Source organism: Ylistrum balloti, unplaced genomic scaffold, assembly GCF_031769215.1.
Source record: "Ylistrum balloti isolate Yb309-2 unplaced genomic scaffold, AGI_CSIRO_Ybal_v1 Utg371944, whole genome shotgun sequence".
Lineage (NCBI taxonomy): Eukaryota > Metazoa > Mollusca > Bivalvia > Pectinida > Pectinidae > Ylistrum > Ylistrum balloti.
The window spans coordinates 52646-80363 of NW_026782953.1; the positions used below are offsets into that span (position 1 = coordinate 52646).

Genomic DNA, 27718 nt, shown 5'->3' on the forward strand with positions numbered 1-27718 from the left:
AGACGTAACCTTGCAGAAAATTCACATATAAGGCCATTGTTACATACATATCATTTTTTGAGTACTAAATCATCTCTTCAGCAATTGGACATAATGTGCTGTTGTACTGCCCGAATTGTAGATTTGTCGCTAACAAAGAAATACTTCTAGTGTTGTTGACATCCTCAGAAGTCTGAGTCTGTTTACAATATAGATTGTTCATCAACTGATTTGAATTGTACAGAAGATGGAGATCATTAGTTTACTGTATACGACTGTTATACCGATATCAGAACTGAGCAAAATTTTAGAGGTTTTAATATTTTGATATATATTTATTTTTCAATATCTTTTCGCAAAGTCAGTTCACAAGATGTATCGCATCATGTCTATCAGTTTTTTTTATGAAGACGAAGCAGTTTAAACTTTCTCGTACGCCTTGATAGGAAAAGGTGTCGATTTTACCAAGTATTGTTAGTCTTATTAAAATGTATATTGTAATCATGAAAAGGAATTATGTGTATCTAGACTGTGGTTTGTAACCCTTAAAATGTAGAATGGATTAAGAAGATTTCTCCAGAGACATTTAATGCATTTTAAGGTCTGTCATTTTTTTTATTGTTGATAAAATAAGTAGATATATATATTTATACATATGCCTATGTATAGGCTACTTTCCTCGGAATGTGACATTCAATTGCTTTCGTTACGATCACATTACGCTCAGTGTTTACAGTGCAAAACATACCGAGATTTGATATAAAAACATTTTTGATATTTTAATCATCATCTTCACTACAACAACTTAGGGTTGTTGTTTTTTTGTTTCTGATAGAGGGATTTCGGCGTCCGTCGGCCGAAGGGATTATCGAGACACCTAAAATTACACTACCGCTCTCGATTTAACTTTTTATATATTTTATGTTCCATGTATGAGATATAATTTATGTAATATTTGTGTCTTGATAAAGGGCCAGATTGCTTCTAAAAAAAATAACAATTAACCTGTCCGTACTGTCGTTATTACTTCATTGATTATTTATATACACGCACGCACCCTCAAACCAAATGAGAAGTTGCTTTATAGATGCCTTTACACTTTTAGTTACCCTGTGTATCCCGATGGTCTGGTTATCTTCCAATGGCATGTCTTGTTTAGCCTAATTGCATCATGAACTTATATACATCCAAGTCCGTGCTTTTAATAATTGTACTAATTAATCAGGGATTGGCTGATTACAAACTAATAATGGTTTGTCATTGCAAAGATGTCATGACAACAACAGGTCGATGAAAGGATTATTGATCATGGCGCGGACATACGTGGAAGAGATTAACTGGTGTTTATACATGGATAAATATACACAGTGATGAATTACATGCGATAGATATCCGTTGCTGACGTCACTGAGTTTGATGTTACTTCCCAGAACGGACTAAATTTCTTACATTCACGAACACGGACATTATATTAATACTTATCTACGTACACACATATATATATATATATATATAACGAATTATAGAAATCGGTAACAGGTTCAGAAGCTGTCGCCTGATTCCATAAAGTCAGCTTAATAATTAGACATATTACAGTGACATGCTTAAATCGTGAAAAATGCTAGAATCACCACAAATTTTATCACTGCGATCAAGACCAAAATGGCAGTTTAAATTATCAAAATAAATATAGCACAGAGTGTCATATACATACAAAGGGCACAGCAATGTTATAAATAAATCCTATTTCATTGATAGCCTTTTATGGAACAAAACATTTTATCGTTGATTTTTTAAAAGGTCAGTGACACTGGTGTACGACTCTCATAAGTCCCGAATTAGAGGAAATATGAATAACAACCGATATGAACCGGAAGTGGCAAATTACATGTACTTATTGGTCACACGGAAAATGGGAGAACTTTTAGGTGTGGACGGGACCAATAGAAAGGACAGCTGTGCCCATGGGAATATTTTTTAGGGAAAAATGTTATTCACTATTGTTTATTTCTAACAAATACGCATAATACATATATTAGCTTAGGGATACAGTTGTCCATGTAACGTGAGGAAGTGATTGAAAAATGAAATAAAAAAAACCTTAATAAAACATCATTTTTATCAATCAATCACAACAGTGTTTTCTATCCATTGACTTGAAAATCGTTGAAAGTTTTCATAACAGTTTAAGATAAAATACCAATTAAAGGCAAATCACAGAATCCCTTTATTCAATTAGTAGGCGAACTCTTGTATCAGGTACCGTTCGAAAACAATAAAATAATTTCCCCCAGACTACTAAAATTACCACTCCACACTGCAAGTGATATCTTTGTTGAATTAATTGTATGTTTTATATACATGTACTTCACTGTAATGGTGTATTTGTACTGGTATTCCTAAAATATGGCATTTTGTCGCGTCCTCACATTTTCACAAAATCATTTTCTTTAGTATATTTTTACTTCTTGGTGTGTATGGACTTGTAAATCCCACAGTGTATTAAATTCTATATACAAGTTTCTTGTTTGCAAAATTGAGATCACTATAACTAATTCTGACAAAGTATCCAACATTCCATTTTTGTCTTGGTCGCTTTCGATAATAAAATAGATAGTCAGAACCATGCAGATGTGAATTTGAAGTAAAAACGTTTGTCATGGTATGAAAGTACCAGCAACATGACCGGTTGTTCGTCGTGGCGTGAAGTAGAGAGGCGGCATCTCGTGGTTTTATATTTTTGAGAGTTTAGTATTACTCTTGCTACCAATTAGTCGTTAATTGAATAGAACATTATGACTTTACTTATATTACAAACGTGCACGTTTCAGTCAAAAATATCTGGTGTTATAAGCATCAACAGAAAGCATTGGGTACTCTTAGAACAAATTCACACAGATAAAGAGGATGGTGAACTTCGCGAGGAACTCTTATCCAAAGGCAGGGGACTACAATAACACAGAAAACTAATCCATGAAATCATGAATGGTACATCAAAATAAACACAGGAACAGAGAATGTAACATTACCTCCGCGAATGGCATTAACGCCGAACGCAATGAACTAAATAAAAGCTTTGAACGCAGTACCTTATGCCCAGTGTGTATACGATATTGTTTTCTAGGAGGGCCGACAAAGTTTAGAGGATTTCTCAGGAGGGAGATAAAGAGGTAGAAGGTTTACTTTGACTACCGCTGTTACAGTGAACACAAAGCAGCTGTCGTGACTTTACCTTTTTTATAACGATCGGCTTCATGAACTATTAACTGTCATAAGCCTTCCGCCTAGAAACAGAGGTCGGCGTTTGGTTGTTCTGTCAGCGATAATAGATAATAAAACTCTCCCATGTATCGTTTTGATAGTCCAACCGCAACAAAATATGTGTACGGAATTCAAACCAAACTTTTAAAAATCATTTCGTGCAGATATAGATTTGTGTGTTCATCCCGTGATGAATTATACTGGATGTACTTTTGATTTTTTTTCCTATCAGACACATAGAAATTCAAACAACAAACGTATGTACAATATATGTTGATAATCTTCGAGGTTTTATTGTTGGTCATGTAGTGCAGAAGAATGTGGTAGGTAAACGATCACATTAAACTAACTTGTTTTACGACTGTATATAGGGCCTATCGTCTGATATCGTTTGTGAAAACGTCAGGTGTTCATTATGACAATATTTCAAAATTGATCACAATTTAGGCTTAAGTCACTCCGTTGTGACCACTATTATATATTATATTAAATGTTATTGATATATCCGTCTTATGACTTATCTAAGTATGTCCTTTTGTGTCTGTTACCTCATGGGTATGGTTAAAATCTGGTTACGTTATATATGGTCGTTTCTATTCTTCGTTCTTGTCGAAAAAATGGTCAAAGAAGTTTGTAAATATTGCTGCTCCGTCATATGTGCAATAAATGAAACAACCTCGTCATCGTGATAAAGCATACAAAGCCCATTCCCTGTAACTATGTACTGAGGCATGTTAATAGATTACTACAATAATTTAGTAAAATCTCGCATTATCACGCAATATCAGAGAGAGAGAGAGAGAGAGAGGGGGGGGGAGAGAGAGAGAGAGAGAGAGAGAGAGAGAGAGAGAGAGAGAGAGAGAGAGAGAGATATGTTTGGACGATGTTCATAAAGTACGCCTTTGACACGAAGTGCATATGTCTTTATCTCTTTCTCTTTATACAGACAACAGAGCTTCACCGAACAATCTTCAATCGTCTGGATTCGAAAATATTACAACAAAACTTTGAACATAGTCAAACGTTATCAAATTACAGGAAATATTATTTTAATTATGAAAGCAGGAGCATTGATTAAAATATTTTCCAGACTATGATGTGTTGCTGTGTAATTGTGAAATCGTCTATTCTCCATGTTAATACTTTGTGGTGTTTATAAGTAACACGACGAAAACGTTAAATCCATAGATCGATCGATCACACTATTAGAAGATTGTACAAAAGACATCAGTGAAAATAGCATTTTTATACAAATTTAGAATCAGACAAAGTAGAGAAAAATGCTGCATCATTCGGATGTTGGGTCCTCCTATGACTCGTCAGCGATTCTAAAGGCCGAAAAAATTGAAACTTATGGGAGGCAATTGAGTAAAATCAAAAGTGATCGAAAGAAACGCCAGAATCTGGATGGGGAGGTGTAGTAGTCCCATATCTCACGAAATTCCGTAATTTTCATGTATTGTAAAATCATAAATTTTCGTGTGGATTTCTTTCCGTTGAATTCGTGGGTTTTAACATTTCACTTATCTATATCTCCGTGAAATAATTAACATATTAAAACTTACGTGGATCATATTACAAGTGGATGTCATAAGCAAGATTGTTTATCTTTGGAAAACCACGAAATTTGAACACCACAAAATCTTTTTACAGAGTATCTGATAATTTTATAATATCATTAACTTTGATGTCATAGTATTAATTAACGTTAATGTGATGGTCAGTAACGTTGATGTGATGGTCAGTAACTTTGATGTGGTGGTCAGTAACTTTGATGTGATGGTCAGTAACGCTGATGTGATGGTCAGTAACTTAGATGTGATGGTCAGTAACTTTGATGTGGTGGTCAGTAACTTTGATGTGATGGTCAGTAACTTTGATGTGGTGGTCAGTAACTTAGATGTGATGGTCAGTAACTGTAATGTGATAACCATTATCTTTGATGTGATAACTTTGATGTGATGGTCAGTAACTTAGATGTTGGTGTAACTTTGATGTGATGGTCATTAACTTTGATGTGATGGTCAGTAACGTTGATGTTAACTTTGATGTGGTGGTCATTAACTTGGATGTGATGGTCAGTAACTTAGATGTGATGGTCATTATCTTTGATGTGATGGTCAGTAACTTTGATGTGATGGTCAGTAACTTAGATGTGATGGTCAGTAACTGTAATGTGATAACCATTATCTTTGATGTGATGGTCAGTAACTTTGATGTGGTGGTCAGTAACTTAGATGTGATGGTCAGTAACTTTGATGTGATGGTCATTAACTTTGATGTGATGGTCAGTAACGTTAATGTGATGGTCGGTAACTTTGATGTGGTGGTCAGTAACTTTGATGTGATGGTCAGTAACTTAGATGTGATGGTCAGTAACTTTGATGTGGTGGTCAGTAACTTTGATGTGATGGTCAGTAACTTTGATGTGGTGGTCAGTAACTTAGATGTGATGGTCAGTAACTTTGATGTGGTGGTCAGTAACTTTGATGTGATGGTCATTAACTTTGATGTGATGGTCAGTAACGTTAATGTGATGGTCGGTAACTTTGATGTGGTGGTCAGTAACTTTGATGTGATGGTCAGTAACTTTGATGTGGTGGTCATTAACTTTGATGTGGTGGTCAGTAACTTAGATGTGATGGTCAGTAACTTTGATGTGATGGTCATTAACTTTGATGTGATGGTCAGTAACGTTAATGTGATGGTCGGTAACTTTGATGTGGTGGTCATTAACTTGGATGTGATGGTCAGTAACTTAGATGTGATGGTCATTATCTTTGATGTGATGGTCAGTAACTTTGATGTGATGGTCGGTAACTTTGATGTGGTGGTCATAAACTTGGATGTGATGGTCAGTAACTGTGATGTGATGGTCATTATCTTTGATGTGTTGGTCAGTAACTTTGATGTGATGGTCAGTAACTTTGATGTGATGGTCAGTAACTGTAATGTGATAACCATTATCTTTGATGTGATGGTCAGTAACTTTGATGTGATGGTCAGTAACTTAGATGCGATGGTCAGTAACTTTGATGTGATGGTCAGTAACTTAGATGTGATGGTCAGTAACGTTGATGTGATGGTCGGTAACTTTGATGTGGTGGTCATTAACTTGGATGTGATGGTCAGTAACTGTGATGTGATAAACATAAATTTTGATGCGATGGTCAGTAACTTTGATGTAATGGTCAGTAACTTTGATGTGGTGGTCAGTAACTTTGATGCGATGGTCAGTAACTTTGATGTGATAAACATTAATTTTGATGCAATGGTCAGTAACTTTGATGTGATGGTCAGTAACTTAGATGTGATGGTCAGTAACTGTAATGTGATAACCATTATCTTTGATGTGATGGTCAGTAACTTTGATGTGATGGTCGGTAACTTTGATGTGGTGGTCATTAACTTGGATGTGATGGTCAGTAACTTAGATGTGATGGTCATTATCTTTGATGTGATGGTCAGTAACTTTGATGTGATGGTCAGTAACTTAGATGTGATGGTCAGTAACTTTGATGTGATGGTCAGTAACTTAGATGTGATGGTCAGTAACTTTGATGTGATGGTCATTAACTTTGATGTGATGGTCAGTAACGTTGATGTGATGGTCGGTAACTTTGATGTGGTGGTCATTAACTTTGATGTGATGGTCAGTAACTTTGATGTGATGGTCAGTAACTTTGATGTGATGGTCAGTAACTTTGATGTGATGGTCGGTAACTTTGATGTGGTGGTCATTAACTTGGATGTGATGGTCAGTAACTTAGATGTGATGGTCAGTAACTTTGATGTGATGGTCAGTAACGTTGATGTGATGGTCGGTAACTTTGATGTGATGGTCGGTAACTTTGATGTGGTGGTCATTAACTTTGATGTGATGGTCAGTAACTTTGATGTGATGGTCAGTAACTTTGATGTGATGGTCAGTAACTTTGATGTGATGGTCAGTAACTTTGATGTGATGGTCATTAACTTTGATGTGATGGTCAGTAACTTTGATGTGATGGTCAGTAACGTTGATGTGATGGTCAGTAACTTAGATGTGATGGTCAGTAACTTTGATGTGATGGTCAGTAACTTTGATGTGATGGTCAGTAACGTTGATGTGATGGTCGGTAACTTTGATGTGGTGGTCATTAACTTTGATGTGATGGTCAGTAACGTAGATGTGATGGTCATTATCTTTGATGTGATGGTCAGTAACTTTGATGTGATGGTCAGTAACTTAGATGTGATGGTCAGTAACTGTAATGTGATAACCATTATCTTTGATGTGATGGTCAGTAACTTTGATGTGGTGGTCAGTAACTTAGATGTGATGGTCAGTAACTTTGATGTGATGGTCATTAACTTTGATGTGATGGTCAGTAACGTTAATGTGATGGTCGGTAACTTTGATGTGGTGGTCAGTAACTTTGATGTGATGGTCAGTAACTTAGATGTGATGGTCAGTAACTTTGATGTGGTGGTCAGTAACTTTGATGTGATGGTCAGTAACTTTGATGTGGTGGTCAGTAACTTAGATGTGATGGTCAGTAACTGTAATGTGATAACCATTATCTTTGATGTGATGGTCAGTAACTTTGATGTGGTGGTCAGTAACTTAGATGTGATGGTCAGTAACTTTGATGTGATGGTCATTAACTTTGATGTGATGGTCAGTAACGTTAATGTGATGGTCGGTAACTTTGATGTGGTGGTCATTAACTTGGATGTGATGGTCAGTAACTTAGATGTGATGGTCATTATCTTTGATGTGATGGTCAGTAACTTTGATGTGATGGTCGGTAACTTTGATGTGGTGGTCATAAACTTGGATGTGATGGTCAGTAACTGTGATGTGATGGTCATTATCTTTGATGTGTTGGTCAGTAACTTTGATGTGATGGTCAGTAACTTTGATGTGATGGTCAGTAACTGTAATGTGATAACCATTATCTTTGATGTGATGGTCAGTAACTTTGATGTGATGGTCAGTAACTTAGATGTGATGGTCAGTAACGTTGATGTGATGGTCGGTAACTTTGATGTGGTGGTCATTAACTTGGATGTGATGGTCAGTAACTGTGATGTGATAAACATAAATTTTGATGCGATGGTCAGTAACTTTGATGTAATGGTCAGTAACTTTGATGTGGTGGTCAGTAACTTTGATGCGATGGTCAGTAACTTTGATGTGATAAACATTAATTTTGATGCGATGGTCCATAACTTTGATGTGATGGTTAGTAACTTTGATGTGATGGTCAGTAACTTTGATGTGATGGTCATTAACACTGATGTGATAGTCATCTGTTTCATCGGCAGAAAATATAAGAGGTTCGAAACACTGGCCTACTCCCGAATTCATAAAATAATTACTCGTTATTTTAAAACATCGATCCGTGATATTTGAGAATTATGGATCCGGTTGATCAATGTAATAAACTTATAAACATAATTAGTGTGTGCACTGATTTGAAACCTAACATAATTCGGGCATTACCGAACATTAGCCATATACATTTCCACCATTTTGACAAATTACCATACTCCAACTTGTGTCCGTTTGGCGACAAAGGATGATAACCGGTAATCACGAGTCTTGAGGGATACACCACATATTCGTGTTTTAGAAGGGGTCAAGGATATCCATTGTTTTGTATCCACATTGATTGCTATTCGTGTTTTCCATGGGGTCAAGGATATCCATTGTTTTGTATCCACATAAATTGCTATTCGAGTTTGAGAAGGGGTCAAGGATATCCATTATTTTGTATCAACTTAAATTGCTATTCCAGTTTGAGAAGGGGTCAAGGATATCCATTATTTTGTATCCACATAAATTGCTATTCGTGTTTTCCATGGGGTCAAGGATATCCATTGTTTTGTATCCACATAAATTGCTATTCGAGTTTTAGAAGGGGTCAAGGATATCCATTGTTTTGTATCCACATTGATTGCTATTCGAGTTTTAGAAGGGTTCAAGGATATCCATATTTTTGTATTCACATAAATTGCTATTCGAGTTTTAGAAAGGGTCAAGTATATTCATTGTTTTGTATCCACATAAATTGCTATTAGAGTTTTAGAAAGGGTCAAGGATATCCATTGTTTTGTACCCACATAAATTGCTATTAGAGTTTGAGAAGGGGTCAAGGATATCCATTATTTTGTATCCACTTAAATTGCTATTCCAGTTTGAGAAGGGGTCAAGGATATCCATTATTTTGTATCCACATAAATTGCTATTCGAGTTTGAGAAGGGGTCAAGGATATCCATTATTTTGTATCCACATAAATTGCTATTCGAGTTTTAGAAGGGTTCAAGGATATCTATTATTTTGTATCCACATTAATTGCTATTCGAGTTTGAGAAGGGGTCAAGGATATCCATTATTTTGTATCCACATAAATTGCTATTCGAGTTTTAGAAGGGTTCAAGGATATCCATATTTTTGTATTCACATAAATTGCTATTCGAGTTTTAGAAAGGGTCAAGTATATCCATTGTTTTGTATCCACATAAATTGCTATTCGAGTTTTAGAAAGGGTCAAGGATATCCATTGTTTTGTATCCACATAAATTGCTATTCGAGTTTGAGAAGGGGTCAAGGATATCCATTATTTTGTATCCATTTAAATTGCTATTCCAGTTTGAGAAGGGGTCAAGGATATCCATTATTTTGTATCCACATAAATTGCTATTCGAGTTTGAGAAGGGGTCAAGGATATCCATTATTTTGTATCCACATAAATTGCTATTCGAGTTTTAGAAGGGTTCAAGGATATCCATATTTTTGTATTCACATAAATTGCTATTCGAGTTTTAGAAAGGGTCAAGTATATCCATTGTTTTGTATCCACATAAATTGCTATTCGAGTTTTAGAAAGGGTCAAGGATATCCATTGTTTTGTATCCACATAAATTGCTATTCGAGTTTGAGAAGGGGTCAAGGATATCCTTGTCTAAGTTTTGTCTCCTCATTCATTGTTATTAAGTTTGTTTGGAGGTCACATTTCTCGGGACATTTTCTTCATGTTGGTAATGTCGATAGAATGAAAAAGTTCCTACAACACAGCCAGTAGAAAATTCGATTGTGACATTTCTATGACTACATGGTCACCTTCATCAGAAAAATGACCAGTGTGAAGCGTACTAGCACTGACTTACGTACTTTACGCGATGGAAAGGTTTCTGATAAAGGTGACCGCGTGGTCATCGAAACTAACATCATACTCAAATCTTCTACTGGTTGTGTTCCAAGAATCATTCTATACCGTCCACGAGATCTTTCCCTATTGTTTCGTCTCGTCATTCATAGCCACATTATGGGTTGTGTATTACTGGACTTTTGACACAACGTACATATAGCAGGAAATCGTTAAGAATCTATAAATATATAACTGCGCCTCCAAAGTAGGATATTAGAAATATGTATGGAATTAAATAGCACAAAAACACAAAATATCTTAATTGTCAACCCTTTAATATTTCGCCATAAGCAGAATATTCGAGTACAACAGTAGAACAATACCGAAGGTTACGTCCAAAGACAGTGTCTAGGAGACAACAGCCAGGGCCGTAAAGTACAGAAAAGGGGATTCACCGTCCAAGAGGACAAGTTCGTGGAGTGAAAATGACTGGTTGTTTAATGATTTTCCTTAATGTGGAATATTTTCACATAAGAAAATTGACCAAAATCAGGAAAAATTTTCACTTTACAAAAATCCATTGTGTACAGTGTGTGACGAACAGACAGCTCGGTTACAACATGTGAATTATAGTTATTCCACACAAATACCTAAAACAATACACGTATGATACTCATAAAAATATATTGCCTCAAAAAGAGGTACTAATTACTGTTCACCTAACTGGTGACTTGACATGACACTGTATTTGTATCAAACATTTGACGACGTATCAAAACCTTTTGATGACGTTCAATTTTAAAACCTTATTACAATTCTTCAGATTCACTTCAACGTTTCACATACCTTTCTACAGACATTAAAAGCTGTCAAACGTTGAGGAGATTTAGAAGAATTCTCGTACCATGTGGTACTACATTAATCAATATATCACTCCAGCTTACTGCTGAAGTAATGTGTATAACAACCACATGATAGAAAACAACGATCTTATTTGGTGTGGAAGTCATGTGATAAGGTTTTGTTTACCCCTAGAGTTAATCTTAGAATCATATTCCGTTCCCTATAATCGTATCTTCATCTTTTGGCACAACCTTCCATCATACTCTTTCTCACAACACTAACTCAAACGCACGTTGGCACTTCCATTAATCTAACGCAACAGTCAATGTACCTTATTTTGACAAACGCGCTGCCTCAGCTACCCAAATAGTCCCCACTAGGTTCCGAAGACCCGAACTCTACCAATAGTGCTATATCACAATCAATTTTAAAGGACTGTATTATTTAGTATAACGCTTCATTATCTGATGTCTTGCTTGAGAAAAACTAGTTTACAAAACATGATACAACGATTTGCCTATGTATAATAGTTTCATAGTACTGGATGGAGAACACAATGATACAATTTGACGCCAGCAATGCGTTTAAGGGAAAATTAAAATTCTTAATATAAGAAATGCAGGAAATATAAAAGTGCATGTAATACTTAAAGGACCAACTTGGTCATACTTCAAGTGTGTCTCCCATGTCTCTTATTGATGGATGACGTCCCGAAGTTCTACCCAAGTTTGATGTTCGTACCTGTCTTCTATATGATGTCCCTAACTTCACGTAAGCATTACACTAGTTTCTGTCTCCCCTGATAGATCATCCTAAATTGCATTGATACTTTTGTAACTGTCGCTCTTGTAATACTGATTCCAGCATTGTGAAAGAACGTATTTCAACAATTAAAGACGTATTCTATTTCCTCCTAAGCATGCAATACATAGCTACATAATCGCATAAGTATAACATGTTCATCAGTTACCCTACCGATTTGTCTGGTTTCTTAACGAGAACAATATGTTCGATGGAGTATTGATGTAGGGCGGATGAGTTTTCCTGTCCTATCGCTAGGCTATAATGACTTCTGATTAAAGATTCTTTTGAATATTACATAACTGAAATATATTTGTATATAGAAGATGAAACTGTAGTTAATCGTAAATGTCCTTTGATAATGTTCGTAATTACAATCTTAAAATTAGAAATAAACTAAAAGCGCTTAATTAATTGAAAATAAACTCTTCACGTACCGCAAAATATTGTCCGAAAAAGACTAACTACTTCAATATAGTAAAGGATGTTCGTAACATTGTGTGATATTTACCACAATCAACGCATAACTGTTCAGCGATTTTCATACCATTTTCAATATCTGACTACACTCTCTCGTTACTCTCGCTGGTGTAAAAGCGTAATCTTTTCAGTCGCACCCACAAAAGCACTGTTAATGGGTCGACATGTCCACTCATTTCGCCCCGATGATGTAAGCACATAGTTCCTGCCCATCAGTCAGATCTGGGTGTTGGTTCATGACAGTCCTAACTTTCTGTTCTGGGAACAGTCCACAAAGGTGGAAGTATACGCTGTAACGGGAGTCACTATGAGGTATTGGTGCATCCTCGACAAACATTGGCGAAGACGTCCTAGATGTTTCCGCCGCCGATTGACTATGGCAAGCGCTTTGACTATTCGCTGGCAGGTTAGATTGGCCAATGAGGCCTCGGTTTTGATTGGAAACTTGAGAGGCTATCCCTGACTGGCTTCTTGGAATGTCACCATAGCGATTTTCACCTGGAGTATAATTTTGAGAACAGAACCCTGTGGACGACGAAGTAGAAGAAACCACAGATGGTCCCCAGATGTCGTCTTCACGTTTTGTGAGGATTCCCGTACGAAAATTGGGATCTTGTTCCTTGGCTTGGGAAGGCCGAGGCTGCACCAATTGAAACGAACGAGATTGCTGGTGTGGTGTATTTCGAAGAAATCCTGGAAAAAGTGCAGGTTGTTTAATTTGTCCAGGAGCAAAACCTCTGTCGCTGAAAGACCAAGTGGTGTTTCCAGCATGATGTTTTTGTGGCTGTGTGTAAGTCTGACTATGTGGATATGTCGGAGCACCGTGGGTATATCCTCGGTTGAATTGATGCGATACCGGCTGTTGATGAACTTCATATCCGGGGCCGCGTGCAACGTAACTAGAGGAAAACCCTTCTCCTTGCTGGAAGTCTGCTCTTGAACCTTGGAATTCGCAAAAATTATAGTCAGTTTGTTCCATATCCCCACCTATATTATGTAATTGTGTGTCTGAAATGCTGTTTTGACGAGCCATTTTCTCGATTGGTGCAGCTGCAGCTGCACTCCTAAGTTGAGGAACTTCCGGAGCGCTCTGCATTCTGGCTAGTGTAGCATGCTCAACATTTAAATGTCTCCCACTAATTCCAGAAAAGAAAGGTTCGTTACATCCTCTGGTGTCCTGCTGAATATTCTGCATATGGTGCATCATTCCAGAGTCAATGGCGCCTGCACCAACATTACCAAAATTTTCTGACCCACGTACATCGTAAAATCCTTGTTGTCTCCCTTGAATAGGTTGCTGTCGTCTCTGGTTCGCCTGTTGACTTGCGTATCGTGGGTCATACGACAACTGTTGATGTAGATGGCGATGCGTTCGAGGATCAGTTGCTCCCTGGAACGACATTTGCCGGCTAAGTTTTTGATGACGAGGTTGTGGCTGCTGCTCAGCGGACAACATCTGGTGCGACAAAATTTGGTTTTGCGGTTGTGGCTGACTGTACTGGGCTAGAGGAGAGTTACACCGATGTAGAGCAGCACGTGACTGTTTTAATTCTGTGGGAGGTGTCCTGGTGAGGTCACGCTCCTCCGGAACTTTCTGTCGTGCTTTTTTGTCTGCGGCCTCGTCCGAAAGCTTCTTTGCCAAAAGGAGATGCCCACTCAGAAACTGTTCTTGTGGTTTTATGGGTTGTGTAGGACTACCTCTTTGTAGCGGCGAAGACGACCGGGAATTGATTTGGTCACTGGTTGTTAATGACGCATGTAAGGATTCGCTCGTCGGTGCCATCTTCATAGTAGACGACTCTGCGTCTGAAGAGACGCTTTCCTCTTGCTTCTGCTTTTCTTCTTGTTCTGCTTGTTCCATTTTTTTCCTATAACCCGTGAGCTTATCATCGTACGATTTCCATTTTTCAGTCTTTTCCGCGCTGTGACTTGTCTGTTCTACCTTCTGTGCTGGTGGATTATCCGCGGCCAAGTCCCTGAAGTCGGGGGGAGACCCGATACCTACAGGATCAACAGGAGCTAGAGAGCTTGTTCGCTGCAAAGACATCTTTTGCTTCAATTGCTGCTTTCGGACGAGCACTTTCTTTTTATCGCCTGAAAATATCAAAACATACCGTTTCAAATCTGCAGCTATATGATCAATGTAAAATTTAAAAAAAGCGTTGTGTCAAGTAAGAGTTAAAAAATTGCACAGTGTGCATGTTATTGGTCACCATTATGTGCAAGTCAAATATATTTCCTTTTGTTGTTGTATAAAAAATAATGAAATTAAATAACGAAATATTAATTTTATACCTTCCGCGTTTTTGCTCCCTCTCTCCATCAGATCTTGCATCTTCTGTTTAGTCTGTTCAGCCATTATATCTGTGACAGATTTCTGAGGATTATTTCCTCGCTCTGGGTGGTAGAACTTGCACTTGTTGCCATATGTACACTTCTTAATGCCGTATGGACAGACCGGTGGCAAAGACAGCGGGACCGTTGGTTCACGACTCAGGAAGTTGTCCAGACTAGGTCCGTGTCTACCAAGTGGATCATCTGGAGGCATGAACCTATTACAGGATAGCGGCGGTAAATACACATCTTTAACAAACATATATGCTATAATATAGTGTATTTCTAATGAAATCTAAGAAAACGCAAGACAAGAAATGAGTATCAATGGAAGTTATATATTGTGTAAATTGCAATATGATTGGCTACCAGTATTCCAACATAGTACAAAAGCACTAAACCGCGTAATAGGGTAACTATGTAGGATTATTTTCAAATTAACTGCGTGTGTTTTTGAAATATCCTATTTAAATTATCTGATCAATGTTTCCCAATGCCCTTTGAAACTGGGGTTACAGTGGTCTCCTAACAACCTATGTATATGGGAGAGTGCACGAAAACTGGTAGCACAAGCTGCGAATTTCAACAATTTGGGGTTGGGGAGGGGGCAGTTGTTGTATGAGGAACACTGACGACATCAAGGAAGTGATCGATAACTTTCTTATACTTGAAGTGTTAGGGTATTTCATGATTTTCCTAAAATTGTAATTTATTAAAATTTCGAAGCTTTTCGGCGGTTGGCTTGATCTACAATGTTAATATTCACAATCAAAATCCATGCTGAAATTAATGTACGATCGCTGAAATTTCAATCAAATGTGTGGGAACGGTCTGGACATGCACATTCGGTTGTGTTTTTGGAAGCTGACTAGCTCAAAATAAAAATCTTGAGTGAATTCCGTACCTGTCATTGACGAAAGAGTACATGAGAAGTCGTTCCTCTACAACTTTTTTGTACTCTGGATTCTCGTTGAGAAGGTCCCTATAATTGTCATTGGAAACCACAATGCCTCCTGTTTCTGCAGCTAGTTTGAGAATGTAACGATCATCGTAGCAGACGACACGTTTCCCACCAATTCGTCTGGCCGGCGTGAACACCAACACCTTTTCTTTTTCCAGATGAATAAGAATATCTTGATCTGTACAAAGTGAAATATCATGAAAATATTTATCCTTTCATTCTCTTCCCGAATTCATGGACGCCCTCATCATACAATAGTAAACATTATCTTGCTTTCTTAAAACCCCATACCCACCTATCCGACAGCACTGATGTCATCCAAACCCTACTATCAAGCACTTCTGGTCCTAGTAATTCTTTAATAGTTATTAATCGGAATTTGAAGAAAAAAAACACATATTATTTTATTGTATGTATGTTATGCTATCCACTATAATATACAGTACTCAGAGACATAAACAAAATCTTTAAATAGAAAGAAATTCACACCGACAATTTATATTAAGTCTGATATTACATTTTCTTTAATATTGTAAATGAGAGTCGGATAATCAGAAGACTTGTTCATACGTTAGTGATGATATATGGGAATTTTCCATCACAATAAGTGGGTTATTTACGGGGAAGTAAATAGTTACTCGGGATGTAGTGAAAGCATGGCTTGTCTGTAACTATATACAGAGATGTGAAAATCGTTCACACAATTATATTTAGACATATCGTGATGCAGAAAGATGATAAAGATGATCTAATGCTTATATTAAACCATAGCAAAGATCATTGTAAATGTAAAAACGCTCTGTTAATGGTATGGTAAAAAATACACAAGATTTTTTTTTATCTTAACACAATATGAGAATACCAATAAGGATCGTTAATTTTGCACCATTTTTTCGTACAAGATATGTCAAAATGTATATCGTGTTCTAGTTTATATACGATGGAAAGGTAAGTGATCTCTTCCATGTTTGTTACTGGGCACACGTAGCCGATAAACGAGATACGCCCAACAACATCGGTTTGTACACCAGTGAGGAGAATCAAATATACGGTCAGTGGTGTTGCGGTGTTAGTCACGTCTGAATTCCGAGGTGGTTACATACCTGCTGTAATTGTTTAACATGAATTTAGACATGTTTTGATATTCAACACTTTGTCTCCAGTCATCAGGTCGAAACAGTTGTAAGATAAAGTTGATTTCTCGTTTGCCAATATATTATAATTATACCTGATTTGTGTTGAATGGTGTCATTCGATTGTGTCCTTTGTACAGTCTTTTCACAAATGTAGGGAGAGAAAAACTTAAGTCAATAGATAATCGCATGACACTGTACAAACACATGACTGTATCATATTGTCCCTGGAAATATTTCGCAAACACCGCCTCCTCAATAATGTATATCATACCGCATGTATGCAAATAAGTCATCTAAATACCAAATTATTTATCACGATAGGCATTACCATACTATTTAGTGCAGTTTAACTAATTAAATCAGTCGAAGAAGAGTCACCTTGTATGGTTCAATAACCCTGTAAACTATGATCGACTGTAGAGGGAATATCTACCTCTGATTTTGGAGTCCGGTCGTGACGTTTCCTTGCGCCACTGTGGCACAAACACTGTGATATCTTTGTGCCCCCGCATTCGAAACCACTCCACTGCCAATTCAATACCTCGACATGAGAACACTTCCTTGTTTCCATGACTACAAAAAATAAAAAAAAAACTTTGTGATTATTACGCGCTCATCAGACGAGGGAATTATATTCTTGGAGTCTATTCTGCAACTGAAACTCCAAGACTGTAAAACGAAGTATATCTCTTTTGTTTCAGTGGATAGTCATATTTCACTTACATGTATGCATTTTGTTCGAAAATGTTTGTCTTCAAATTTATATTCATGATTAATTATTTGATATTTAAAATTCGTTTTATTGTTCGGACTAGTATACACTGTACTTTGCTTAAAACGGCATATGGAACACTTGCCAAAGAGACCGGGGAAACGTATCCCCTTTCGTTACGTTTTCAGAAGGGGTACGCCCATCACTTCGATTCTTACACATCAAATGTATATTCCTACAATAGACTGAGACGGGCGTGCCAGCCTAATATCTGACAATTATTTCATCGATAATATTAAGATTATGTGGGGGTATTAGATGAATTGTAATCTAAGATGTGATTAAGCAAAACGCCCATGTAAACAAGCGAGGCCATAACGAAAAGGTAGGATACCATGCATTCAACCTTACGTGTTTTAGTTGATTGTCACATTGGGCGTGGGCGTTGATCCAACAGGTTTACTACGTCAATAAGTGGGAGGTGTGAAAATTCGATCTGGTTTGATCATGATCTAACCAGTGAATTTAAAGTGCGATATATAAGTCCTTTCTAATACTGCTTCTATCTTTATTTTGCTAGCTTCTCATTGGTTTAGTGGACATCCGATTGCCCACGAACAATGTCTGCTGGATTCAGCAGTGTTTCTAGAAGGCGATCAAATGTGGATCACCAGCAGAATCGTGGGTTTTCCTCTGTGTTTTTTACTAAGGGGAAAATTGAAGAGACCAAAATAGATCTTTGTTTCCATGGAACACTCGGGATCTTGATATTTTTCTTTTCCTCTCTTGGATCCATGACTATATTGAGGATGTTAAACCCCGTAAAAATCTGAAGGGCATTTTTCCTCTTTCAGTGTAAAATTTCTACTTTTAATAAATCCACTTATCGCTGCATAACTATCATCAAAAATGTTGTACGATGTTCTCCGAATAACTTCCTAAAGTGGTGTTTTTTAAAGGTTTCTATTCGAACTAGCTCCTATCATCCTGTACCTATCCATATGTACCTGCTCGAACCAAAGCTATCTTGTACCAACTACCAACTTTTACCTACTTCTACTGAAATCCTATTTTACTCCTATAAATCTACAACTGCTATCCATCTACACTAACTCGGTTATCTTGTGGTATTGACACACGTGTAGCGATTCCGCTCGAACCAACTGTTGTGTATACGTGCAGTATAGTTGAACCAACGGTGAAAAGTTGGTGCTTGTATGGGCTAATAGCGATTATTTCTTGTAGTTTACAATTGTCCCCATGTCTAAGGGCATAGATGTTACACGTAATAATTTTGTAAATACGTGAACCTAATAATATTTCCATTTAAAACCTGTTACCCTGCAATTCAGGGTCGTACTTTAACTCATGTTTATTCTATAATTATATGACGTCAGTCCAGTTGTACTGTTCTAAGATCCATTTACAGTTGGAGACTGAGTTAAGTAAGCGTGTTCATCAAAAACGTTTTGTGTACCTATAAATATGGTCAAGACCGAGTATTCCTGAAATGCACTTCAGTGTTGAATGCTGTTTATTCAAGAATAAACACTGTGTTTTTCTCTGGTGACAGGATGTAACAGGTACGACTCCTTCATAACAGCGACAAACACGTCTACACCTGACAAGCTGGAGTCGACTGGGCACACCTTATTACTCACAATATTTACATATTTCCGGTATATTTTAATTAAACGTTTTATCTAGTATTAGAGTAAACAAGAAATCTGGCGATACTAGATATCCCTAATATCGACATAAACATCCGACAGAACACGGAGACTCAGCATCCATAATCCAATTTTCCTTCAGGGTTATCAACATACCTAGTAACTACACTGGTTTGTACTACCTATTCGTAGGTTCGCCATGCATACCAATACACAACAAATTTATTCAAATACAACATTTACCCTTTTTCCATATGAAGATGGATTTACTTCATCTCTTTAAAACTGGGACAATACGTCATTTACTACTATTTACTAGTGAACGAAAAGAAAATTACTTTGACCAACCGAAATAGATAAAAAAAAACATGCTATGCGCCTAATACAGTTAGTTGAAAAGGGCAATGCAATGGGGATCTAAATACCTGAAGTTTACAAAGAAACTTTCTCTACTTTACTGTCGGTTACGAAATGTTCGTCAAAACTACTACAAGCCATGGTGTTTAGCCCATGCCTACCGGTATTAATACCAACGATACCGTCCTAACCCATGACTACCTATAACAACAGTCCTATACCCTTGACTACCAAAAACAACGGTCCTAACTCCATGACAACCACAACTTTCATCGGTCCTTGCCCTTTAACAAATACCTAAGGTCCTAACCCCCAAGACTACCAATACAAACAATCTTTTCCCAGTGACAATAAATAAAAAAATGGTCCTTATCCAGTGAAAAGCGATACCAACGGTATCGTACTTACTCAATGGCCACCAGTACTTGGTGACCGTCTTTATTTGGACCTACCTCATGGCCACATTGCTGCCGTCAATGACAACAGGTCTGAATTTGTCGACGAACTCCAATTCCCGTCCTATGTGATCGGGAGTGCTGTGGTGTGGAGACACAGGTGCTTTTAATCCAAAGTCACTATCTAATGGATCAAGTCTAGATTCCTCATCCGGAATTACACATTTTCCCAATTTTATAAGTTCTAATAAAATTTCATTCTCACTTGCTTCATGGCCTAATTTTTTTATCACAGTTTTCAATTGAATTTCTGTATAGCCCAACTTTAAGGCAAACTCCACCTTCCCGCCATATTCTACACCACTGTGGAGCTTTTCTACCTCTTCGTCAGAAGAGCTCTTGAGTTCGGTGTGAGGACTAGATAAATTGAGGTGCGTTAATTGTTTTTCGATGTGGTGTGCGTCTGATTGCGTTTTTAAGTCATCTTTTGATATTGTCGTATCGACAGTCAAATCACTAACATCGTCTAAATCACGTGTTGGAACGGAATCACAACCTCGTTTTAAGATACCATCAGAAAAATCCACAAAGGAATGACATGCTGGTTCGCTGTCAGTTTGCAAACTCGAATCATCTTCACTCGTAAGGATTTGCACATTTTCACAATACACATTTTCATCATCATCAGTGGAATCTTGCAATGTCTGCATTTCTGGTGTACACTGTGTCCTATTTTCTTCAGAATCCTTTTTCGCTAAAACATGGTCATTTTCATCATTTTCGTCGCATTTCTCCCCTGTGTTTCTAAGGTTCAGTGAAGAATCGACTACACCTTTATTCAGCATCATGTTTATCATTAACTCGGCGGATCTGACATTGTCTACTTTTCCATAGACACGAAGTATATTGGTTTCTCGATCGAGCTCCAGTACGGCCTGGGAACACTGCTCTATCGAGTCCCGATTTTCTATCAACATTGTTAATTGAGATCCAGTTAAACTAATCGTAAATGTGGCCCTCTCCTCTCCTTCAGAAGTCAGTGATGAAATATAGTTCTAAAATAAACAAAATTAATGACATTAAAAGTTCAAAGCACATATATATAAATTGACCATATCATTAAAAGTCCAAAAAAGTACCATGGATAGGCCCACACTCCGATTGTATATGCTTACATTATACATCTCACTGGAAAAATCCAGTAAATCTACCACAGTATATCTATATAAATGTTACATCTGTCGACAACTCAAGACACAATACTAAATGGATAAAGGTTATGTCTGCATGACGTGTAATACAGCGTGTAGTTCATCACGTATCTGCAAATATAATTTAATATGCAGTTCACATTAATGTAGACTCTTAACTTGTACACAGTTTGAAGTAAATTTGATTTTTAATCAAAGGAAATTCAGAAAATGTCAATTTAATTTGTGTACTGTTAGGCACGTCCAAAATTTAACGTACGCGTATCTATGATTAATTCTGATGACTGCTTATTTATCTCTGGGAACGAACATAAACAGTACTTGTGGTGTACTGATTCACGATCTATATTAAAACTTTTTTACCTAGAAAAGATACATACATTGCAATAAAACATTGAATTCTACACTATATATTTGTGTCATGTACTGTACTGATAGCAAATATTATAAATATACCTCGTAAAACGACAATTACCTGCTGGCGCCACGACAGCGTTGTAATGATTGATATGCATTATATAGCTTGGTTCTAAGTACGTGTAGGTACAACTGTGTCTACAGAGAGACAACGGCAAGTTCTAGCTCAATCCAGCTTTGAGGATATATATAAGTATACACTGATGGTTATTTCAACATGACCGGATTACTGCAACCTATTTGCACTGGTCAACCTTTGGAAACTACTGAATGATGGTGTATCTTTCTTATATATACGTTTTATCGGTACATTACAAATGTATACGTGTGTGTGTCAAACAGGGAAGTTCGAATAAAGTGAATTCCCTTCAATAAATTAAGATACGTCGTGACTTATAATAGGACGTTTAAGTGTCGATAAAAATTGATACACAGCAGAGGGGCCCGCTTGGTCAACAGTTACTGTCTTATCTTGATAAATAGTAGGGAAGGGCATCTAAAAGCAACATACATTCCTTGAACCTCGGTGTCATAAATATGTAGATATGGGACAAGACCAGGTGGTAGGGCTGATAAAATGTAGGAAGACTGATAACAAATCCAGCACAACATTACAGTCATTGCTCACATAAATGCGACTCGCAAGACTCATCAGTCTATCGTCACACTTAAATGTGAAACGATTTTAATCAAATCAGAGGAACTATTGGAACGCAAAGCCATAGCATAATGCGTCCATCATCACTTCTTGGGTTATTTCATGGTTTTGTGTTCCTTTTAAAAGAACACGTTTCTGGCAGTCCTAGCCTCCTATATATTTGTGAAATAAGTCCATGACTCTCTTCCGAAAAACTTTTATATGGGAAATATAGAAAGGTTCAATAACTCTATCTCTCTATTCGACCAGGAGACCAGTACATTACACAACTACATTGTACCTATATAGTTATATAGTTCACCGTCAATATGAACGAATTTTTTCACAACATGTCGACACGTCTGAGTTAAATTTTTAATAACAGTGACCATGTGTTCTTCAAATATACGTAGATGTTATATACACTGTACTTACCTATCAATATCCGTCTCAGCTATATTGAATTTAACGTACAGATACGGACCTAGAAAGGTCTTAGTTCGTAGTACAGGCCACCAAGTACAACAGTGTAAAATCCTCAAAACTTAGTACTTCAAACAAACTTGATACGCAGTAAAGTAGCTTCCTCTCCCTTTACACGAAAGTATTACCCACGCGTTTCTCCGACATTGTGATCGTTATGACTGGGTACGAAATACTTGTCATCCACAATGTAGTACTTGTCTGTTGTTCATATTGACTGGTCATATAAATGATTACGAATTTGAACCATGAATCAGGTGCACCCACACAATTTTAGTATAATACACACTAGGGGAGAACTCACTCAAGCAGAACGTCTATATTTACTGCTTATTCCTTCTTCGTCTTAAACAACCGACATTGTGACAGTATTACTAAGTTCAAGTACGTTGAAATAAATACACATTATGAGCAATCATAATAACTATATATAACATATTTTCTTTAAATCTGACAAATACGTCGAAACTGGGACGTGTGATGCAAGTCCTTTTTCGAAACGAAACTTTTTTGCGAACATGATAGCGTTTAAATATGTGCTATATCAGGCCTCTATACGAACACATTAAATTGTTTTCAACTTACATAATTAATTCAATAATTTACTATAGTAACCTACTAACACGCAATATTGACACATCCGCGGACTCAGAATAGATCGTAACTGTTCCGAGATTGATATCTGGCTTGGGTTAATATTGCAAAACTGGAGATACACTGTACATTGCTTGATATTAACAATACTTCAGAATTCTGTTATATAATGTTGACACCAGTTCAAAAACTGGAACGATAATACAGCGTCAACAGTGATATTACATTTTCCCCCTATTATGAGACTTCATGAAAGTCAACTTCCTGGTTGAATACATGATGTGTAGTAGTTAAACCATTCAACAGCTAAGAAAAAGAACATGTACAGATAATTATTGTATCCGTATTGTAAAACATGTAAAATAGTCTTATCGTCGTGTTCGACGTAATGTTGTAATTAAGAACTCAATATAGTCTATCCGGATCATTTGTATCTCGTTTAGAATCGCCTTAGTGTGGAAATTACGTCCCCTCTTCCAAGATCTTCGCCCAAAGATATTTACAACTACAGCTTCTCCGTTAGTTGTTTCTTTACTTACTTTCGCCTTTTGAACATTTTCCGATGAAGTCTCTGACGACAAAAGAATTGTCGCACGGTAAGATTCCTCACAAACATCATTGTCGATGTTAGGCCTACCAATCAGGAAGTTCTCATGATTCGGTGGCAAGACCACACGCACCCCAAACAAGCATTCTATGTGCTCTTTAACGCCTAATAACAGGGATAATTTGGATCCTGCAATCTTCACATCATCTGTGTTCATTGTACAGCATACGAGAAATAAATTTATCTCTCATTCTGATCCGTAAACTCTCCATAAACACCGTACAATTCCAGGGTTTACTCCATTCAGAATGTGTATTTTCAGATTTAGGTCGCCAGACGGCGCTGTTATTTGACCTAAAAGGTCAGCTATTCAGCCGAGCGCAACGAAATAAACAAGACGCCCGGAATGCATGTCATTGAGACCCATTAACTCGATAGATCTCCAGAATATAGACATAGTGTTTACGTCACATCAGATAGATGAATCATTTCGACAAACTGATTATCATAATGTAATATATTCGCAAGACAATACAATTCACAGGTATATATATTATATAAATAACCTTACTCTTATCCAGAAATTTACGTAGATTTTTACTTTAAACCATTTTTTTGGTTTATTTCGCAGTTTACTTTAATTACTCCAGTATTAATTTAAGAAGGTGTAACTAAGATAAAAAGGCTAGATTTTACAATGAACTCAGGCACGTTAAATTGAACGATGATTATGTAGTGGAACTATCCTTTCTCAGATTTGGAAACTTTTGAAAACCGTGACAAGAAATCAAGAACACTTCAAGGCGGGAACCGGGAGGAAGGGGGCAAGAACACTGAGTTGAATGTGTTACGCGTTTGTCAATAATGAGATTGGTAACCATTATTTTGACAAATAAAGTGAATTAGTAAGTACTCGAAATATACTTCCAATTTACCCACTCTTCGTGTTTAGTTTTCAGAATTATAAAAAACGAAGTACTTGATATTTTGTCAATACAATCATGTCAACATGAAATTGATAAGAGAAGAGAAAAGTGGAGGTTACGTTATTCAAAGAACCAATACAGACCTTTCAATAGTGGACCGCAACATCCAACTTTGATTAAATTACCCGAAGGCTTATTATAGATGTATAACGAATATAACAGTAATTTTATTAGGACGTGATGTTAACGTTGTCAACTTAAAAAGACAAAAATCACGTTTAGCACGTTCATCAGTTTTCTCATATGTCCAGAGTAGATTGAACATTTAACGATGGATGTCATATTATGAAAATGAATGTACATAAGATTATAAATGTAAAACCGTTTATTTCCGGCACGCTGTTATATCCAGGTTTGTTTCAATTTGACTCCCCGTTAACAGCGAACTTTACCTTCGGGCCCTGCAACATATACGACTGTCTTTATCAAATAAACAACCGGAAATTAGATAAATTAATTAGATAATATATATACATGTGTGACACTACGTACACATATTAAATTACAATATAAAAAGGACAGCATTGTTAGTTTTGTGTGTTTGCATACCATGTAATATAGGAGTATATTTTCCACCAGTGCAATATAATAATGTTGACCAATTTATTTTTGATAGTCAATTTAAGAATTTAAGTGAATAAAGAAAAAGAAAACCCAACACTGAGCCATTAAACGAATCCAGAAGATGAATAATGCTGTATACGTCATGAAAACTGCAGCTTATCATAAGCATTTCTCTGACATAACGAAAAGAAGCAGTAAGTCAACTTACAGCATTGGTAGCAAATGGTTTAATAAGAGTAAGTAATACACGTCTGACCCCATATTGTGTCGCTCTCATCAATTCCTAACCCCCACCCCCTTCATTTAAATCCCTATATAATAAAGAAAGTTCCCTCTTCTGTAATGCAATGCAATCACCCATTTACACATTGTATTGCTCTCATCAATTCCTACCTATATTTTCCCTAATGGTCTATAAATCCCCGTACAATACAATCACTCAGCTACACGTTGTATCGCCCTCATAAATTTCTACCCCGTCATAGTTTTTCGCTACTGTCATAAAAATCCCCATACATTACAATAATTTCCCTCTTCTGTCATATATTCCCATACAGTACAATCACCCGACTTGACATTGTAACGCCCTCGTCAATCCCTACCGCATCATATTTCCCCCATCTACCATACTAATACCCATACAGTACAATCACCCGACTTGACATGGTAACGCCCTCATCAATCCCTACCCCATCACATTTCCCCCATCTATCATATTAATACCAATCCGCACAATTACCCGACTTCACATTTTATCGCCCTCATCGATTTTCACCTTTTGTAGCAAAAGGGCTTAATAATTCACTTTCGATTGTAATACATGTCGGATTCCACATTTTGTCGCCCTCATCAATTCCTATCCCCGTTCTTTCATATAAATTCCATTACAATACAATCATTTCCCTCTTCTGTCATATTAATACCCATACAATACATTCACCCGACTACAGACACATAATATCGCCCTCATCATACCTACCCCATCATATTTTCCTTTAATACCCATACATAACAAACACCCGACTACACATTGTATTGCCCTCATCAATCTCCACTCCATCATATTTTTCCTGTTCTTCATATAAAGCCCCCCAAAATACAATAATTTCCCTCTTCTGTCATATTTAATACCCATACATAACAAACACCATCATCAATCCGTTCTCCATCACTTTCTCTACTATTACATGAATTCCCACACAATACAACAGTTATATAGTCCTTTCCTCTAGAGTCATTATAACCCTATACAATACCATCATCTTACAGTACACTGTATTGCCCTCATCAATCCCCACTCCATCACTTTCTCTACTATTACATGAATTCCCACACAATACAACAGTTATATAGTCCTTTCCTCTAGAGTCATTATAACCCTATACAATACCATCATCTTACAATACACTGTATTGCCCTCAACCCTTACAGTACAACTTCTTTCTATTATCCAGCGATAACAGGAGTTAACACGAATACATGCCCACGTCGAATAAGTATTATTAAGCAACAGAGGTTGAGACGCAACTTCGTGATACGATTTCTATCAATAACCATGTAATTCCGATGATATTTATCAAAGTTTGTTTACTGATGGTATAACCGGGTTATAGAAGCTGAAATCAAGACACCTTGATTCATTCATCGATCTATCAAATACAACCATGTTAAATAAAAGATAGCTAAAGACAAAATTCCCAAGGAAATAATCTTCCAAGAGAAACTTACCTATTGTGTGAAATTTCCAACCGAGTTCCACGTGTATCCAGTTTGACATAAATCGACACTGGCCATCTAGTACAAATATTCATTGATAAATTATACTGATCAGCTGATACAAACATCTTCTCCATGTGTGCATGTCTTGACGCACATCCATGGAGCCTAATTAACCATCTCGGTGATATCATTAACAATGAATTGTATAAGATATTGCTTTCGATATACCATAATATACCTGTATACTATACTAGGTAGTAGAACATACGGTATAGTTTGGCGCTGTGTGTTACGCTCGACTGATTTCGCTCCAGGGCCAAGTCGTGACTTCACGCGGATATTTTTGTCAGCCTTTCTGTCGGTCTGCACGTTTTGAATTTACCGAGAGTCACACTCCGTTGCTAAATATATCTACCTGGTTGTTTCAGACAGAACGTTGTGTATTTAAACCCATTAACGCACAGCTATATCGTGACGTGTCGGTCGGGTCGATA

The 27718-nt window shown here is 36.9% G+C and overlaps 1 protein-coding gene across 1 annotated transcript; it reads right to left on the reverse strand.

Moving 5' to 3' along the window:
* Positions 1 to 10695: 10695 nt before the first annotated feature.
* Positions 10696 to 24256, reverse strand: LOC132563974 (uncharacterized). Its single transcript, XM_060228726.1, has 6 exons — positions 23948 to 24256; positions 20124 to 21121; positions 17366 to 17505; positions 15740 to 15974; positions 14797 to 15053; positions 10696 to 14595 (listed from the first exon to the last, which is right to left on the reverse strand). The coding sequence occupies exons 1-6, from the start codon at positions 24170 to 24172 to the stop codon at positions 12674 to 12676; spliced, it is 3777 nt and encodes a 1258-aa protein (XP_060084709.1). The 5' UTR covers positions 24173 to 24256; the 3' UTR covers positions 10696 to 12673.
* Between the last annotated feature and the right edge of the window lie 3462 nt (positions 24257 to 27718).